The following is a 20235-nucleotide window of genomic DNA, read 5'->3' on the forward strand; positions in this document are numbered from 1 at the left end:
ATTTATTTATTTTTTTTAATATTCTGCCTGGGCAATGCTAAATCAAGTTAGCATCCTTTATAAGTACAGTAGCATATGGGTTAAAATCTGTTCACCGATATGATAACCTTGACTCTTTAGAAGTGTGTCATCTGAAGGAACAAAAAATGCCTTCAACATCCAAAGAAGTACAGTCCTGTATTACTTCCTCATGGGAGAAACTTCACAACTTCCTAACATCTCTGTAGGCTGATTTTGGCCAGGAAGGGAGTGAAAGAAAAAGGTGACACACTGACCGAGAACTTGCTATGTGCCCAGCATAATCAACTAAGTGATTTCATTTTATCCTTCTCCAAACGTGGACTATAGGTATTACTAGCCTTGTCTCATAACTCAGATGATTTAAGCGAACTGCCCAAGGGTCAAACATTTGGTCACCAGAAGAACGGAAACCAAATGCAAATCTGTTTCATTCCATTTTTCCGAGTATAGACCATAGGATTGGGACATGCGTGAATATTCATTTCCCATAGCAATTGGAAAGCGACAAATTCCAAAGACTAGTTAATCTTATTAGAAGCAGGCAAAGAGACAGCAAGGATGAGTGACAGCTGAGAGAGCCTGGAAACAGAGTAAAAGATAAGGAAAGTATAAAAAGCACACACAAAAATATACAGCAGAATGAAGCCACGTAATGTAGGGAGCTTCTGATTCCTCTATGCTCCTCAGTCTTGGAAGGTTTAACACAATTCCATTTTGATAATCATAATGACTATCTTTCCATTAATGTCACCTTTCCATTAATAAATAGGTAGGTTAACTTTGGTTTACTTTAAAAGAGGGAACTACAGTATGAAACATTACAAAGCTATTGGCATTCGAGTGGTTCCCTTTTTCAAAATGTTATCACTTCAGGTGCTTGTAACATTTACCTAAAAGGAACCATTCTCTTCACAAAAGCAAATACAGGAAGTGTCACCTCATGACAAAGAAGGTATTTTGCATGTTACATGATTTGAATTATATCATATGTGTATAAATACATACTCATATATTACATTTAAATTTCTGAAACATTCCCCAAATATCTCCTTTCTTCTACCAAATTTGTCATTGTACCCTTTTAACAGTAACTAATATAATAAAGAAATATTATCTTTATTACTTCAAATTTAATAGCATTTATTCTGCATGTAAGAGAATATACAGGTGCTCGTAGGCAGAAGTACAAGTGTGTCCATTACTGTTAACTCATTGTGGGGAGACTACTTGAGCTGACTTTTTTGACCATTCATTCATTCAACAAATATTTATTGAGAGCCTACTCTGTGTCATATACTAGATGCTGAAGATAAAAATGAGAGCAACTTGGACAAACAACCAATGCAGGAATTATGCTTTCCTGATTAGCCTGTTTGGGTTACACAGGTCACTCTCTTTAAAAAAAACTAGGTCACAAAGTGGGACACTCACACTGATATATTCCCACTTCTTGGAGTTCTTCAGCCATTTCTTTCCTATTCACAGGCTGGGTGGTTCTGAGTGTGTCTGACACTGGGAGGACATGTGGGATCATTAGCTGGGCTCTTAAGGTGGGGCTACCCTCTAAGAACACTGTGAAGAGCAACAAAAAGATAGGGAATAAGATCAGTCCTTGAAATAATCCTAGAGATTGTGAACACCCTGACCTTAATCATGGTGAGCTTCTACTGAGTTTCCTAAAGATATAGGAAGTTCTCAGCCATTTTCAGGACAATCAAGGCTCAGAAGACCAGGTATAGGCCAAACGGCACCAAAATGAGGCACAGGAAATTAGGACTTTTCCCACCTTTTGACCCTGGACAAATCATTTTCCATCTTTAATCTATAAAGTGTGATGTTTGGACTAGACTGTCTCCAGTATTCCTTCCAGCATTAATATTCTATGATCTCCCTGAAATGAGAGAGGGAGAAGATTGAGATGTTGATAAATATAGATACAACCTAAGAGAAGCAAGAGTTTCAAGGTGGATTTCCCCAACAGGGAGGGGGCTAGGGGATATTTCCAATCCTCAGTGGTTCATTGGGGATGTTAAATGGGGATGGGTGTGTAAATTGTCTGTTTAAGAATTGTACATCAGGGGGCCAAAAATCTTGGTCATTTACCATTTTGGAAATCTTCTTTTATCTGGAAAAAATGTGTTGCTATTGGCCCTTGTTACCATGAGGTTGGGTCATTCCATTCGCAGGAGGCAGAAACAAGAAGAAATAAAAATCATAAGGCATTCTTGAGTCACATGTGAAAAACCAGTGATGACCTCTAGTTCCTGGCAGTCAAGACAACAGGTTCCAATGTGATTCAAAGACATAGAACAGGCTAATTTTGATAGCTGTCACTCCTGAGTAGGAAAGAAACTGGCTATATTTTTATTTAGGAAAAAAAATAAATATACTACCTACTTCACTCTCACAATTCACTATAGAGTCAGAATAATGGATTTAAATTTCAGCTTCTATGCAACCCACTTCGACATCCGTTTGGCAGAATTTACTAAAACCGACCCAATAATTCCACAGTTAAGTGCATACACAACTGAAATGTGTATATATGTTCACTCAAAGGCATACAAAAGAATATTATTGCAGTAGTGTTTGTAATAGCCCCAAACTGGCAACGATCCAAATTCCCCTGAAGAGTACAAAGGATAGAGTGCAATGTATTCAGAAAATGAAATACTGTACATCTGTGATTCTGCAAATGTTCCTAAGTGCTAAGGATGAATCTCAGCAATGTAAGCAAAAAATTTAAATCTAAGCAAAAAATTGAAAACACACACACACATGCACACAAAACACATGTGCGATTCCATTTATATTACTTTCAAAATGGTGAAACCAACTCATGGTGATAGAGGTCAGTGTTGGTTACACTTCAGGGATGTGGAGTTAGTGTATGGAAGATGACATGAAGGGACTCTGGGGGCTGGTCATGTTCCAGTTTGTGATCTGAGTGCTGACTTCATGGGTATATTCTGCCTGGAAAGAAATTATTGAGCTGTATATTTATGATTTTGTACTTTTGTGTCTCATATTATATTTTAATAAAGAGATTTTTTTTAAATCTCAGCTTTACGACTCTGAGGTATCAGAGAATTCCACCAATCACTCACTTTCCTCCTCTGCAAAGGCCTTGAAAACACCTTCTTTGCATGGTTGTTGGGAGAATTAGTAACAGGGTACACATAGCACCAAGCCAAGTGTCATTCTCATAGAGGGCAACTCTTATTGGTGGAGCGGAGACAACACAGATGAAGTTGTTTTTAATGATGAGAAGGAGAATGTGAATGAGAATGATGGAGAAACTGTAGGAGGAACTAGAAGGCTTCAGGTGTACTCCTCTACATTCCCAGGAATGTATGGAATATGTGTACCCAATTAGCTGTATTTTTTTTTCTTTAACAGGGCTGAGGATATATTGCCTCCTATGTCATCATGCTGCACAGCATAATGAGAACAAAAATGTTCTAGACCTAAAAGTTATGGGGATGGGTGGGGAGGGGTAGCTGGTGGTACTACAGGGAAGCAGAGCTGAGGTAGAAATGTACAAAGAACTCATCAGAACAGGGACACAGTGGATTTAAGCCTGTCCCGGGTAGGAGTCAGTCAGCTTGCTGTTTTCTTGAATTGTGCTGTTAACACTTGACTGCTTATGTGTAAAGTTTCGTATAAAGCAACGACCAATTAATATGCCTATTTACATATCTATGCAAAGATGTATAAATGGTGATGGTCATAGCAATATGATTTACAACTGGGAGATGTGAGAAAGGAACAACTAAATGCGGGCTTCGGGGATAGTATAAGAGGTGTATAACCACTTTTGTGTCATTGATGCCTTTGACTTTTGGTAAATCGTGTGGCATTCTTCTTAGAATAGCATTTTAAATGTGAAAAAGAAGATACATTGGATTACAAAGGGAACCCATCTGCCCATGGGCTCTTCAGAGTCTGTAGGCCCCACACTAAGGACTTTTGCAGCTCGACAATGGCTGTGCCTGTGGCATATCACACCACCCAGCCTTTCAAAATGACATGGAAGACATTTAGGGCTACGAAAGATGTTTCTGTGACACTGATGAGTTAAAAATCAAGGAGCGACAGGTAGGCATTGCATGTTTAGGATAAAACTTCTCAAACTATTTGCCACACACCTGGGGACATCGGCAGCACCAGGGTGCTTGTAAGAACGGTAACTGTCAGGCCCCACTCCAGACCTATGGAATCCAGATCTCTGGGGATGAGGCTGAGAATCTGTGTGTTCACAAATCTGTGTGCACTTTTAAGGTTGGGAAGCACTGCCTCTGGATGTCAACAGTGGTTATCTCAAGTGGGGAGACTTGGGGAGATTTTTATGTTGTTATTGTTAAATATATGTTTTTCTTTAAAGTTCTTACAATGAACATCTATTATTCTTATAATAAGGGAGGAATGTTATTTTTTTTTAAAAAAAAAGAAAAGGCAGATTTATTCCACAGTACGTTAGAAATGATTTCCAGATGCAAATAACAAAATAAAAGCACCACTTGTGAGGAATTTCAAGTTGTCAAATAATGAACCAAAAATTGAGCAATATGGAGCCTGTGAATTGTGTATACTAATGCGTAGCCAAACATCAGATTCAAAGAAGAAATTAAGAAGAAATGTATTTAGAATGAATTTGAGGCTAGAAGGCCAACAGTGAACACAGCTGTTAAGTATTTCTGAGCTGGCAGCAAAAATAAAATAAAAAACTTTTCAAATGCACAGCAAATAAGGACTGAACTAAAATCCCAGAGTGTGGATCAGACAGGGTTTGCGCTCAAGTCTGGAAAGACATGATGAAGAGACAGCTGAATCTCTGGTGTCCCTACAAGCCTGATGCTGGTGCAAAGTGACTCCATTCCCTAAAAGAACATCTCTGTACCTCATCTGAAAGTTCACCTCTTCAAAACATGCAGGTAGATCTGTCTCCTCTGGGAGGAGTTCTCTCTTAATCAAAGAAAGGCAAAGAGTAAGCTTTAGAGAGAAGGATTAAACAGTTGCTTTAGTTTCATGAAAGGTTTACTGACCCACAGCTAAATCCCCAATCCAGGCCACCTTCTTCAGCATCCTATGGAGGCATAATATTCTCAGCTAAGAGAGAACTTTCCTTTGTTTCTCTCATTCCCTGCCATGCGCTCACCCACCGATGCTACCCTTTCTCCCCGAAAATAGCTTCTCCCCTGCCCAAGTGCCTTTCATTGCCCACCTGGACTGTTGTCACAGCCTCCTTCTGGGTCTCCCCACTCTTGGTTCTCTCAGTTTTCAGGTGTGACCCATTGCAACAGGACTAATCTTAAATGCTAATCTGGCCTCATCATTCCCTATTTATAACCCTCTGTCATCTGTAAAATAAAGTGCAAACTCCCAGAAGTAGTTTTTATCTACTACCACTATTAGGTTCTTCATCTTCTAGCCCTTGGTTGTTTCTCTAATTCGTGAACAGTTTTCCTTGCATCACAACCATATTATTCTCAGTTCTCCAGACATACCATCCTCTCTCTTGCATCTAGGTATTGAATAAAGTTCTTCCCACTTCCTGGATAATTCTTTCTTCCCATCCTACCTTCATCTTGCTTAGTTATACCCATTAATCAGGCAGGAATCCTCTTAGGAATTACTTCCCCGGCCTTCTCTGCCAGGTTATAAGTCTGTGCCTCTCCTAGAATAGATGTCTTGGCACATAGTAGTTGCTTGAAAAATATTCCTAAATAAATAAATGAATGAGATCCAATTTTCCAGCCTAGGGAGAATGCCCAAGAGCCCTAAGCTGAGGCTCTTTCTTCATCTCCTAACCTAAACCACACAATGCAACAGGAAACACCACCATTTCCAGTGAAACACCCATATGTTGAGAACCATATGATTTCACTCATATGTGGGATAAAAACTAAACCCATAGATAGGAACATTTTAATTTGCAAAAAAGGGTCTTTGTGTCCTCGATCCCCCAGTACAGAGGCAGACCAAGCCCAGATGCCTGGAGGCATTATTCCCAGTGACCCAGTCCCACAAGGACGTCTCCCCCATGACCTCATTTGAAAGCTAGGGCTGGCTTTCATAGAAAAGGAAATGAAGGTGAGTTCTTCATTCCTTCCTTGCCCTCTTCAGGAAACACTTTTGTGGTCTGTTTTGGTCTCTATCCAGTTTCTGCCTCAATCCTTTTCAATGCTGGGACTGGAAATAGTACCACGGAAAGGCCAATCTGTCCCTGCGGTGCCCTGGGCCCTGCACCCTCACAGACTTATTGACTGAGTTGGCTGTGGCTTCCTCTCCAAGAAAAACAAGTAGTTATATCTCTTAACTACACCCAAAGTTGGCCTTTTCTGCTTTCACTTTTATTCTTTGTGGCTCCCTTTGAACAGGGTTATCAGCAGAGATACCAACAAAAAATGTGCTGTCTAAAGCTAGACAGTGGCTTTCCTTGCCTAGTGAAGAAAATCCTTTGTTGCTTGTCAACACGTGGTTTATTTGATAAACTAAGACATGACCTCCAGCCTTGACTCAGTGTGCAAACACACACATCACACAAACGTTTGTGAGGTTAACCTCATTTCTCTACACTTAAGAGAAAATTTTATCTCTCCCTCCCTTGTCTTCCAGATAGAATTGGGACCATTGTCACTGAATTTGTCAGCCTCAGGAGACTGACTCAGGATTTTGTGCAAAGGACGAGAGGTACAGCAGAGATGAAAGAACAAAGGTTCAAGGTCTGCTTCTAGTTTGTACTTGGCTTTAAGACAAGTTACTTACTGTGATGCAAGGAGCAGAATTGTCTAAAAATGATGCTCTGGACAAGTAAAGAGCTAAAGCCTGGAGTAAATGGGTGGATGGGTAAGCCAATTCTCCACGCTGAAGGTTCCACTCAAGCATAGCTCCCCATGGGACTAGTGCACCCCCAATCAGAGCAGCATTATATTCTATAGGCCCCAAGGAGCATGGTATGCTAGAGCCAGCTCCTATTGCTTCCTGAAAGCTAATTGCTAAATACTCAAGAATTTTTCAAGTCAATAGCTTAAAATTTGCCACTGTGAGGATATTTACACCAAAGAAAGTAAGTAGCAAACACTACAAATCAGTGCTCCCTTTTTCCCCAAGGGCCAGTTAACCAGCATATCACTGCCCAAGGCATCTGGCTTTGAGCATCTGGAATCTCAGACAACTTCTACAAATCTAGGTACCTGCGCTCAGGCTCTCCACACTCCAGGAGTTTGATTATCTGTCCACTGACAAGATCGTATTTGAACTGGCCAACTAAGAACGAAGAATCATGGGAGCGAAATGCCTCTCCTGGTAAACCCATGTGATATGTTCAGCTGTCTGCCCAGACCCTGGCTTACCTCTCTGTGAGATGATGGGGAGTGGGGAGTAGTGTTTCTTATTTCTGACTGACCCCTGGCTTATATATCATATTTTTCCAATAAAGCCCATTCCTTAACCTATGCCATATGCTATTTGAAATACATCCAGAGCCCTGGTGCATGGCAGTTGGCAATGCAGAAGGAACTCATGGTACACAACAACTCAGTTTGTACCACAAGTTAACAGTCCTACATGGTGCTCTAGCCTCAGTTTCCTCAATGGTACAATGGGGATATAATATTGGTTTCTGAAAGTATATGTACTAGTCAAATGACGGTTCATGTGAGCACACTATGCAAACAGAAAAGATCCAAGGAAACTAAACAGTCATGTCTATTATAATGCAGAGATCAATGATTTGGCATTGAGGAGTCATAGGTTTCAGTAACAGCATTGCCACTCTCTTGGGCAGGCTACTTAATTTCTCTCAGTTTCAGCTTCCCCATCTGAGAAATGGGTGTAGTATTTTATAGGGTTGTCGTAAGAACTAAACAGAACAACAGAGATAGCCATGTTTGGCTCAGATACCGACACTCATTAGATGTTGAAGATTCTAGGTGAATTTGAAAATTCCTCAACTCTCCTACCTCTAGGGTGCTAATTCAAGCTGAAATGCCAGATCCTTTAATACTCACAATTAAATATAAATTCAGTCTAGGGCCAAATGTATATAACAATAAAGCCCTTGGAAACTTTCAAATTGAGAACCGAAAGGGTGATAAACTCAGGGCTAAAAATATTGCTTCCTCCATAGGCTCAGATGCATTTATTTGCTAGATGTATATCATGGAGGACATTTTTGCATATATAATGTATTTGGCAAAGAACCAAAACAACTCAATTATGTATTATCATTAATTAAACTTTACAGAAAGAGAGCAATGGTGAATATCAGCTTTTATTAGACTTAGCCAAATTAAGTTAGAATTAACTGTTCAATTGTGAATAAACATAAAAGTTTTGATTTTTTTATTTAAGTGAATTTAAAATATCATTGCATGTATGAGCGAATTCAGAAATACAGATGCTCACACATGGATTTTCTCTCTCTCTCCACACACACACACACACACACACACACACACACACAAATCCATCAATATCAAATCTGTCACAATCTGCTAAGAATGCTTATGAGACCTGACATAATGGTTGACTGCCAAGCAATTTATCTGGCAGCCTACTGCCATTATAAAAAATTAAAATTTACTGGAAATATCCAGACTGATCATATAATGGTTTATTAATTCCATTCTAACAGCAAACCAGGGTATGATCACTTTAACTAATCAGTAACCAGTGAACGTCTTATCCAGCCAACCACAGACCTGGCTAGAATTCAAGTCAAAGAACACTTGAGTTCCTACTGTGTGTTAGGCATTGTACTGAACCACTACAGTTGATAAATCATAGTTAATGGGAAGAAAAATACAAACAAAAGTATGTTGCTGCTCAAAATATATTAAGTGTTATCAAAGAATTATAAACAATGTGTAAAGGAGATCAAACAAAAATTCCATGGCGGAGACTGTACCAAAAATAGGCTTTAGCCCAGCACTGCCCAGTACAAATATAATGCAAGCTATATAAATCATTTAAAATTTTCTGGTAGCCACATTTAAAAAAGTAAAAAGAAAACACGACATTAATTTTAATTATTCCAAATACATAAAATATTTTAATTCCAAAGAATTATTAATGAGATATTTTCTATTTTTTTACATGTTTACTAAGTTTTTGAAATCCTGTGTGTATATCACACTTACATCTCAATTTGGACATTATATTTTCAGCAAAAAATTTTGATCTGTATTTAGATTAAAATTTACAGTTGTAAAGGTAGATTCACATGCCAAGTTTTTCTAATAATTGAGTCAAGTGGTAGGTTTCAAGTTTAAATTAAAATTAAAATTAAATTTAAATAAAAAATTTAAATCCAGTTCCTCAATTGCACTACCCACATTTCAAGTGCTCAATAGCCACGTGTGGTTAGTGGCTACCATATTGGACAGTGTAGACACAAAACTTTCTGCAGTGGTGAAAATGATCCATTGGACAGTGCAGCCTCAGAATGTAAATAAGGAAACCCCTGTGGAGTAAGGATGAAAAGGGTGTGTCCAGGGAAGAGGTAAGAATTCAAGGCCACAGGAATAGGAAAGACACATGTACAGCTGGAATTGCTTAATATAGAAATAAATTCTGCTGTTCGCCTCAACTAGAATTTTTCGAATATTGACCTTCTGGACATCTTAGGTCCCTTATATTTAAATTTCTCTCCTATACACTTGCTAATGGTAAGTTTTAGTTATTGAATAAAACTGTCAGTTGTTTTAAAAGGGGAAAATTAAACAGATGTAAATTTCTGAGATGAGGCACGTAGTTAGATTTGGATAAGAGCTGAGAAGCAGCGGCGGAGAGCTGATGGTGATTGCATGAGACAAATCAGGCAAAAGGAAGGAGTAAGAGATGCTAAGCCTACATTTCAGTAGGAGAGTGAGATGGACAATTGCTGGGGATCGGTATCACTTTTCTGGTCTAGCTTCTGGGGATGCAGCTTGGCACTTATGAGTTACTAAAGTGATGCAAATGACTAGTACATGAGTAAAACAAGTTTAATCCTAAGAACATTATGCTCCTTAGCACCAATTTGCATAGGTGGGCATAAATGAGGGGTACTTAGTATTTGGATATGGGAAGACCTCTAATAAACCATATATCCAGAACTCTGAGGAATATTTAGGAACTGCCATAGATTACCCTCATGCGTGACTGACATTCATGAGACAATCAAAGTGAGTCCTGGTTCAGTGGGTTTCATGATTTGGTCTAATGATCTATGTTGATTCCTTTTACAAAGAGCACATGGTTCAATTACATATTTCTTCCATTCTGGGTTAAAAATGTCCTTCTAAAAGCCCATTCTACCAATTTATAGGAGATATAAAAAAAGGATTTTTAGTAAAATGTACTTTCATTGGTTTTGATGAAAAGGGTTTGTGATGAAAGTAGAATCTCTAATAAGCATTTCATAAATGACTTGTCTTTCAAACTTAATATAAAACAGAATAAAATACATCTCCCAAAGACCTCCTTGCTTCCTCACAGATTTAAAGTCCCCTGCTCTCAATCAATCGAGACCGAGAACTCAAAATTCTCCGAAGATGCCATCAAATATTTATCAGTGAAAGTTGGTAAAACTGAGAAATTATTTATGGCCCAAATTTTGAAATGGTCACACTTTGAAGGGGGAGATTAAAAAAAAAAAAAAAAGGCATGCGTTGGGAACTACACATTTCTTGCCAGGGCACACGCTCTCAAATCCACCCTGCTGTCTAGAATTCAAAACTGAGAAGGAAATCACAGGTTTGAAGAAGTATATTCACGACTGGGTGTTTTACCCTTTTTTTCAAAAACATTGAGAGATATGATTGAGGAAGGGCAGCCCCCAAATTCTAGCAATTTAGCTACTTACCAACTAATTTATTTGGCAGATAGAAAAATTATGCATCAGTCAAAACTGTTTCTAATCCCTAGAGCTGCCTGGATAGCCTTTCTGTGAATATACAATTCGACATGGCACAACCCTGAACTGAGAAAACCCCCCACAGAGGGCTAATTTGCTGCAGCATCTTGCTTTTGATGTCTTTACCCTTTCATATATGGGCCTCCTTCTTTAAAGGAATTCGGATTGTCATAAAACATGACAAAAATTAAAAAAACAAACAAACAGATACTTAGTCTGCATTCACCCACTTGAAATGCAAAACAAAAAAGTGCCACCTTTGTGCCAGCATGCCAACTCTTGTGTTGTTTATCATGATTTTATATTTAGCTAAACTTTTTTCTAGCATAGTATTATGAAATTCCTAAACATATGGGTAAGTAGAAAGGAGTTTACAGCTATTGAGCATTCACCCATCACCTAGATTCTACCATTAACAATTTACTGTTTTATCATACATACATCTATCCATTGATCAACTCTCAGTCCAAGTTTTTTTTGGTGTGTTTCAAGGAATTAAACTTAATTTTAATGCTGTTTTAAAGAGAACAATTGTCATCATTGATATTTTATTCCACGAAAGAGAATTCTCAGATGGCACTTAGTAGCCCTGAGCATATTGGTTAAGAACACAGACTTTGAAATCTCAAGGAGCTGCTACAAAGCTTGTCTCTGCTATGAAGGGACTATGTGACTTAGGATTCGTTACTTCATCCCTCTGAATCTCATTACTCACATTTGGCGCATTCAAAGATAATCCCCATGGGGTTATTATTATGAGACTTCAACATAATAGATGAAAAGTGCTTATAATTTACAGTACTGGGCAAATAATAAATTTGTGATAATTTTTTTCCACTCTTCTGTAATCTTACAAGATCAAGGATTGCTTTCTTTTGTCCTTAAATCCCCAGCCTCTAGCAGAGTGCCTTATAAATAGCAGAAACTGAATACATGCTTGTTGACATGAATTGGGTTGAATTTTAGAGATTTTCCCTCCTGGGATGCAGTGAGTACTTATTAATGGAGAAAAGCAAGTACAGTGGTTTCAAAGGCCTAAGACACAACAAAGGTACCTCAAGAAATGAAGTTGGAGCAGAGGATGAGACAAAGACAGAGAAAACCTAGCCTGTAAAGCAAAAGAATTTATATCCAGTTTAGCGATGGCACAGAAGTGCCCTGTCCTGTCCCTTGGACCTCACCTTTTCAGTGGGCATCAGCAAGCCTTCTAGCTGCCACGTAGCTTGTTGCCTGAAGGCTCTTCTCCAAGTCTCAAAAAGCCCTGTGCCTGTGTACAGAGCACAGGGCAGGCCAGATGCACTGAAGAATTATACCTCTAGGAGTGGTCCTCAAAGTCTGGTGGGCCTGGCATATAAACACCCTAGCTCCTTTCCCTGTGGAGAGAATAACCCCAAGACTATGCTTTATACAACTTCCTAGCTTTTCCCTCATAGGATTACAATTCACTCACTCAGAGGGGTAGTTGCCTTGATAAACAGGCCTCTCAAGTGGCTGCTTCCCTTCCCCATCTTACTTCATTTCTCCCTTACCAGTATTCTCTTGACCTCCTAAATAAACTAGCTGCATTTGAATTCCTGTCTTGGGGAACCCAAAATAAGACAAGTGTCTTTACACTTTTATAATCACAGAATCTCTTTAAATGGCGTTCTACACTGAAGTCTAATATGGAATATTTATAAAAGTAGAGCTTCCCTGACTCAGACAGTTTGGGTGGATAAGAATGATATGTGGAGGCCAGAGTGCTACCTCTTTGGTCTCCTTTCCCTTCTCTCTACCTCCCTAGCACTCCCTGAAGATGCCTATAAGATCTCACAGCTCTTCAGAGCACTGTTTGTCAGTTACTGGTAGAGATGACAATGGTAAAAGATATAAAGAAAAGGATAAGATGAATGAATAAAAGCAAGAAACACGAAGAGAAAAAAATGTTCCCTCAAAGGCATAAAAAGCATGGAAAAACAAATAACTTTTGGAAGGCGGTGCAGTTATTCTACATAAACCATATGGAGGTTTGGGAGACTTTCACACATTACAGTGTTAACAGACTACCACATTTAGAAAAACAGTTGATTTGTAGAGATTCCAGGTTGACAGCCCATGTGGGCAGTACATAAGGGACTAAGCACAGAGGAATACTCAGCTTGGAAACAAAATTGTGTTTTGAGGCTATAACAAATAAGAAACAATGCAGAAGATGATCCTGGTTAGCTGCATGCTTATTGACCCATTATTATCTCAAGGAAAGAGTCTTATGAAAACTATTCGAATATACTAAGAAGGATTGAAGGAAGCTTTAGGATGACCACATAAAATTTAACGTCCAAATCTGGACACGTTTAAGGGGAAAGGTGGTGCTAATAATTATGGCAAGACAACCAATTTTCTGAGCAAATCGCATGCATGATCACTCTTGTTATAATCTAATTAATGGACTTGAAACTCCAACGCTGAAAGTATTAATGGTAGACAGGAGAGGATTAGATCAGACCTCCACAAACTTGTGTGTGCTTCAGAATCACCTGAAAGGCATGCCCCACCAGATTCCTGGCCTTATTCCAAGAGTGGTCCTGGGGTGGGACCTAAGAACATACAGTTCTAGCAAGGAAGCAGGTGATGCTGATGCTGCTGGCTCAATCTTGGCTGCAATTGAGAATTACCTGAGATCTTTAAAAAATACTAATGCTTGTCCTCAGCTACTGACCAACTGAATCAATCTCTGAGAGTGGAGCCTGGCATCTGTATTTTAACTGTCCTGGGTGATTTTGATTCACAGTGAGGGGTGAGAACACCAGGCTTAAAGAATAACCACGAAACTTATGTCTCTGAAGCTATTTAGAGGAAGAATCCACACTTGAGGACCTTGATCATTCTTGGCTTCGGGGAAAACTACGCCAAGCCATCACAGCCCTAGGGCTGTCTAAAGGGGCGGGGCTCATCAGCCCCACCACGGTTCACTTGGAACAGCTCTTCTTCCCTTTACATCATAACCTGCACTCCTGGCAAGGTTTTACTTAAAGAAAGACATCTGATGCGGTAGTAGTTTAAAATCATAGATATGGTGATTATTAGGGTATTGATTATCAATACTTCCAATTTTCTATAGAAGTGGATTTCTAACAGTTCAAGTTACCCTCGCCTCTCCCCCAGATCACTATAAAACCCTCCTCTGAGCCTGTCTCTTTGTGTTCATTCCTCCCTATCACTCTGTTCCCACAAACCATTCCTATAGGCAGCCAGAAAGATCTTTCAAACCACACGCACACGTACGCCCTCACACACATTCACACACATTCAACGTGCACACACACACACACTCACACACGTGCGTGCACACGCACATACACACATACACTGTGAAGACCTTCCAGTGGTTTCTTGCTGCATGCACAACAAAATCCCTACCCTTCACCATGGCCTCCAGGCTCCTATGACAGGCCAGCTTCTCTGACTTCAATTCTTACCACTTTTTTCTTTTCCCACCACATTGCAGCCACCCAGGCAATTTGTTCCTAAGATATGTACCATTGTTTCCCATCTCCAGGCCTTTCCATGTAGTTCTCTCTGCCGAGAATGCAGTTTACCCAGCTCTTCCCATGGCTTGTCCCCTTCTCATCCTTCCAGTCTCCTCTCAAGTGTCAGTAACTCTGACCAGCCTTTCCCAGCCATCTGCGTAAAGATTCCCTCCTCTCTCTACTCCCTGGTCCTGCCATTTATTCTTTTTCACATCATCCTGTTTCTGTTTTCCATAGTATTTGTTATCCTTTGCAATTTTCTTGTTTATTTATTTACTCATTGAAATATCTGTCTCCTTGCTAGAATATAATAAGCTCTATCACAACAGGGGCTTGTATGCTCATTCACATCTATATTCACCTAGTGCCAATCTTGACATCCAGAATATAACAAGTGCTTCTTATTCATTTAATGAATGACTCAATAGTCCAATAGCACCAGTCATTGAGATTATTCATTCAACTGAGCACTATTGTTCAAATTTCAAGTTCACCAAAAAATACAAACAGGTTAAAATTTAATTCTCCATGTTGACTCTCCTATGGGGAAAGAATGTGTTGATCAGGCACATCGGTATTTCTGTTGACTTAACAGTGAATACTTTTTATTGGAAAAGTTTTTGTTTTGATTTACGCAACAGTACTTTCTGGATCTGGTTGGTATGATTTAGTTCCTTTGATCTGGTTTAGTTTTTAGAAAGCTGACCCAATGATGCTCCTGGAATAACACATTTGCAAATTAGGATCTAAATTAAAAGGCCACAAATATCATACTGCTATAATAAGAACTTATCTGAAGGGTTGCCTTGACATCACCTACTCTATTTCTTAACCAATGACATTTTTCTGACACAACTTCAGCATCATTATCTACCACATAGATCTCCAAATCATGATATTCAAAGCTGTTGTTATAGTTGTTTTTTTACAAATTCCTTTTTTATTGTTCGATAAACTTCCGACTTTTTTTTTTTTTTGTAAAACTGTTTGGCCTCTTGTCATAGAGGAATTGAGGCCAATTCCAGCTGGTCACCTAGACAGCCACAGTCAGCCTGTTTCATGCACGCTCATCTCTTAATAAAAACATGCTTTTGTCATTTGTCTTTTGTCTGACTTACCTTGCCAACATCTCTTGGGAAAGGTTGTCTCTGATTCTCTGGAATTAAAATGGGAGATACCACAATGGACCTCTTTTGTCTTGGGACGGGAGAAGTTCTTGCAAATTTAAATATATCCTAAAAGAGAAAAACAAAATCAATCAACCAAAATCCCCCATGGAGAAGATGTATCAGTTTGCTCTGAGATATGGTTCTTTGTTGTGAAGGAATACAGCTGTTTGGACATTGTTAATTTTATTCTATCAAACCTCATTAGCGTTAGAAAGTACATCCTTAGAATTATACTAAAGCTGACATTGTGATTCACAATGACTATCATTAAGCTATTTAATTTCATTTTCTGAATCATTCTATTCATAATGTCAGTCTTGATTTATACATCCTTTAGTGCTTATGCATCTCCACTCTTTATCTGTCAAGTGAGGAAATTACTCACCTGGTCAGGAACCCACAGAACTCACTGGATATAAAAATGACTGTCCTCATGGCCAAATGCAAGGTCCTCACACTCACAAGTGAATAGGGAGGAAGGGGCAATCACAAAGTTCCAAACTGCCAGGCATTATGGAGAGCAGTGGTCCATGTTTTCTCAAGGACCCTTTGTTGTCATAATTAGCGAGAGGACTGTTGTGGTGCACTTCCTGGCAATGTGCCCCACACTTCAATCACGGGAACGCCACCGTCAGAATTTCTGTCCCATCTGTAACTCACGTTTTTGGTGAAATTAATATGTCCACAATTCCCGTTATATCAATATTTTAAATAAAGTACCAATATTGCTTGTTATAAAAAGTAGGAAAACATAAAAATAAACATATTGAAGGCCAAATGACATTATTAAATTTGAGCTAGAAACTCCAGGGAAAAAAGCTCCTTTTTCAAAAAGAAGATAATAAAGGACTAGAGGGATCTTAAAGTGTTGTTAGCATCCAGCTGAGACTTTCTCCTTGATCTGATCAGAGGACCGAAGAGCACTGAAAATAGAATATCATTTTCAATATGTAAACCAGTATTACTTAATGTCACCTACTAACTAAAATGATCTTATATATCATGAAAAGTAAGCATCTCAAACTTTGGACAACAGATTCTTATTAAAATAATGTGGCAAATAATATTTAAATATTATCATTGACACATGCTCCATAGAAGTATATGTATACATAGGTCTATGTATGTATATATGGTATGTATGTGTGTATGTATATATGTGTGTGTATACATACATATATAAATACATAGACTTATATATACTTATACTTACATATATATCATATACACACATATACATATATATCATAGTTTTAAAGGAAATCTACATAAGAAAAGTCAAATAGGAAACAATGTTAGCTAAGGCTATAAATAATCTTTCTCTTGATGTTGGTGGGAGTGTAACCTGATGGTACTCTTGCGGAAAGCAATTGGACAATGTTTATCTATTGAGAAACTTACAAATGTACATATCCCTTCACTCTGTAATTTCACTCCTAGGAATACATGCAAATACTAAATTCAAAAGAAGAATAAAACTGTATGTAGGAAGAAATTTAGTGAGACATTACCTATAAAGGGCAAAAGTGGCAAACAACCTAAATGTTCAACCACAGGACAAAATTAAATTTGGGTCCATAAGTGGGAGACCCTCATGGCAGTGGTGAAGCCCATGTTCTAATCACATTGTCATCATTTGACTGCATCCACAATTACCACCACGAACTACTATCATAGTATCAGTTTATTAAGTGTGTGTTGGGCAAAGTACTAGGCACTTTAGATGTATCTACTCTAATATTTGCAATAAAGTTCCCAAGGAATTCTTACCCTCCTAAACCAATGAGGAATATCAAATTTAGTGGTTATGTTAGTTGCTCCAATTCATCTAGCTAGCAGAGAGAATATACAAATAACATGTGTAGGAAAATACAGAATACCATATTGGATGCCCTCTATTTTATATAAACTATTTTTAACACAGAAAATAATATTCAAAATCTCAATGAATAAGTCCAAATAAAACACTCTTTGGTCTCTAGGAAGGCCAAAGAAACAATATTCAAGCAAAGATAGAAAATTGGAGCATGTATATGTAAAAGAAAATGAGGTGAAAGTAAGAAGGATTAAAACAACAACAATAACCCAACCAACCAAAAAAAATACATATATATATAACCCAACCCAACCAAGCAAAAAACAGCATAAAGAGTATGGAACAATAAAAAGACAATGAAAAACGGAGAGGATTACATTTATAAAACACTGACGTGTAACATCTATGAAGATTCTGTTGGTCTATTAGGGAACAAGAAAAGAATAGAAAATATGTAAAATATGTGCAATATATGAATCTCATTTATAATAAAAAAAATTGAGGCTCAGATGAAAGAATGTCTAGGAAAGCACTTTGAAAAGATTTAAAGTTCTATGCAAATGCAAGGGATTAGTGATTGGGCTCTATAACAGCCAAATGTATGTAGGCTTTAGTTCATTATGACGATATATGTGTAAATGTATCTAAAGTAATGCAAAGCATACTGCATAGTCAATAGCAAACTTTCCCGTTGTTTGCAGTGAAGGACTTGTTTGTGTTGGTAAGTCTGTGAATGGGTGCTATTTTTGGCTTCATGAGTGCCCAGAGAGTGCTCAAGTCCCTGAGTCCCCATTCCGACTTTTGATGTGCTCCCAGCTCACAAGATATAGCCAAACCTGCAACTGCCAGTCTATTTCTTCAATTCGCACAGCATCCCAGGAACTTGGCAACAAGCACAGTTGTGTCAACCCCTGGGTCTAATGTGCCTAAGAACAAAGAAAGGAGGCTCTGAGTCCCAGGATGGGAAATAGCATCTGGAAGGGAGAGAGATGGGAAGTAGAGTGACCAATTATAAGATGTCCGCAAGGGACTTTGAGTCCACCACGGTGGGATGACCCACGGCATTTTTTTCCCCAATTCTCAATTTTTGCCTTACAATGAATACTTGTCCATGATGTGTTTCTATGTCTGTGACTCTGCTTCTTTCTTTGTCAGTGATTTACACGTATATCTATAACTATGTGTTTATTGACAAATGTCTACCTGTATATTTGGCCACTGTGTTCACCTTTGATTGTATCTGTACTAATGAGTTTTTCTGTGTGCTCTGAAGCCATGTGCTTCTGTGTGACTGGGATCATTTAGGAGCCATAGCATCTGATTTGAGTGACAATCATTTACTATATGCATATCTAGGCACATATGTGTGAAACCATATTTATGTTCAACTCTGCATGTGTGTGTGTGTGTGTATCTGTCAATCCATGCGTGAAGGCTCTGAATGCACCAGGCTGGCCATAACCTCAAGGAAAGACAAGATACAAGCAGTGGGGATAAAAAGAATATGACCAATTCAAGAGATGTTTACAGATAGAGAAGAGATAAGAGTGTGGGAAAGACCAGAACATAAGGGTAAAGAAGAGGCTGTGTTAGAACTTCCTGCCTTCTGGCATTGCCATTAGGATAGTGGGGGCAAAGAGAAAAAAAAGCCATCTGGGCACAGATGCTAGGTGGTACAGACTGATTGACTTCGAGGGGTCATTGAACAGCCACAAGAGATTTCTAGAGGGTGTATAAAGAGTTGCATTCAGGAGGGAAAGATGAATCAGGAGTAGAGACGTCAGTCACCCATGCACAAGAGTTGCTGGATGTGAAGAGGAAGCTGATGATGCTGGATTATGTGAAGAGAGAAAACGGAGGAACTCAACCATTCGGTGGGTTTCTAAAAGGCCAGCAAAGGCCACAGAAATGTTAGTTGGCAAAAGAAGAAAAATCGGAAGGACTGAGAGAGGAGAATTTCAAAAAGGAAAGAGTGCATGGCCATATTACACAATGCAGATGTCCCCTCCGACAGGCTGAATACTCTAAGAGGACTTTAGGCTTGATGATGAACAGGGAATTGATGATTTTAGGAAGAGTAGCTTTAAGATTGTGTTAGGGTGGAATGTCAGGGGAGACCAGGAAGGGTGGGGGAGCTTGAAGAGAAAGGGGCCAGAGGAAGAAAGCTGCAGTGCTGGGTGAGAGAAGACACAGAATGGAGATGGGTGCCGGAGGAGGTGGGAAGGGAGTGGATCAGCAGCACAGTCAGCCTGAGAAAGGAGGATGAGAGTTGCTTTCCTTGAGGACAGGCAGAGGTTTAAGGGGAATTTCTCAGCTGTAAAAGAGAATCACTTGCTGCATTCTTGGTTATCAGAATGAAATGAGAAATTACACATGGAAGCGGTCTGTCTGTGCTCTCCAAAGAACAGCGCGAAAGTGAAGGATGGGTCTTATTAATGCCAGAACAGCGGAGGTGAGGAAATGAGGACAAGCCACTCAGTCCCTTTTAAGAGTGAGTAATCAGCTGTGGGTGGCCTAGGGCCAGATCTTAAAGAGATACACCTAGATACACAGCCTCCTCCAGATTTCCAGAATCACTAGATGCATGCACGCTGATGTCAAAATTCTCTCTCATTAAACACAAACACTCATGCACAAATGCTCATGTACACACATACCTAGAATCCATTTGATAGGTACATATACAACAAATACACACACACGCTCACTTACAGATTCACACACAGTAGACACATATCACATGCCAAGACCCAAGGACAGATACATACATACAGCACATTTTCATTCTCTCTCTTTCTGTCTCTCTCTCTCTCTCTACAC

General features: G+C 39.0%; 1 protein-coding gene across 3 annotated transcripts in view; it reads right to left on the minus strand.

The window, feature by feature from the left end:
- Positions 1–20235, minus strand: part of CDH13 (cadherin 13) — a 985836-nt gene that overhangs the window by 532203 nt on the left and 433398 nt on the right. For all 3 annotated transcript variants that reach the window (XM_011356635.2, XM_023528555.1, XM_023528556.1), the window contains exon 4: positions 15549–15665. In XM_011356635.2, the coding sequence (XP_011354937.1) occupies positions 15549–15665 (117 nt within the window). The remainder of the gene's footprint in view (positions 1–15548; positions 15666–20235) is intronic.

Source organism: Pteropus vampyrus, unplaced genomic scaffold (assembly GCF_000151845.1).
Source record: "Pteropus vampyrus isolate Shadow unplaced genomic scaffold, Pvam_2.0 Scaffold29, whole genome shotgun sequence".
In the NCBI taxonomy this organism is placed as follows: domain Eukaryota; kingdom Metazoa; phylum Chordata; class Mammalia; order Chiroptera; family Pteropodidae; genus Pteropus; species Pteropus vampyrus.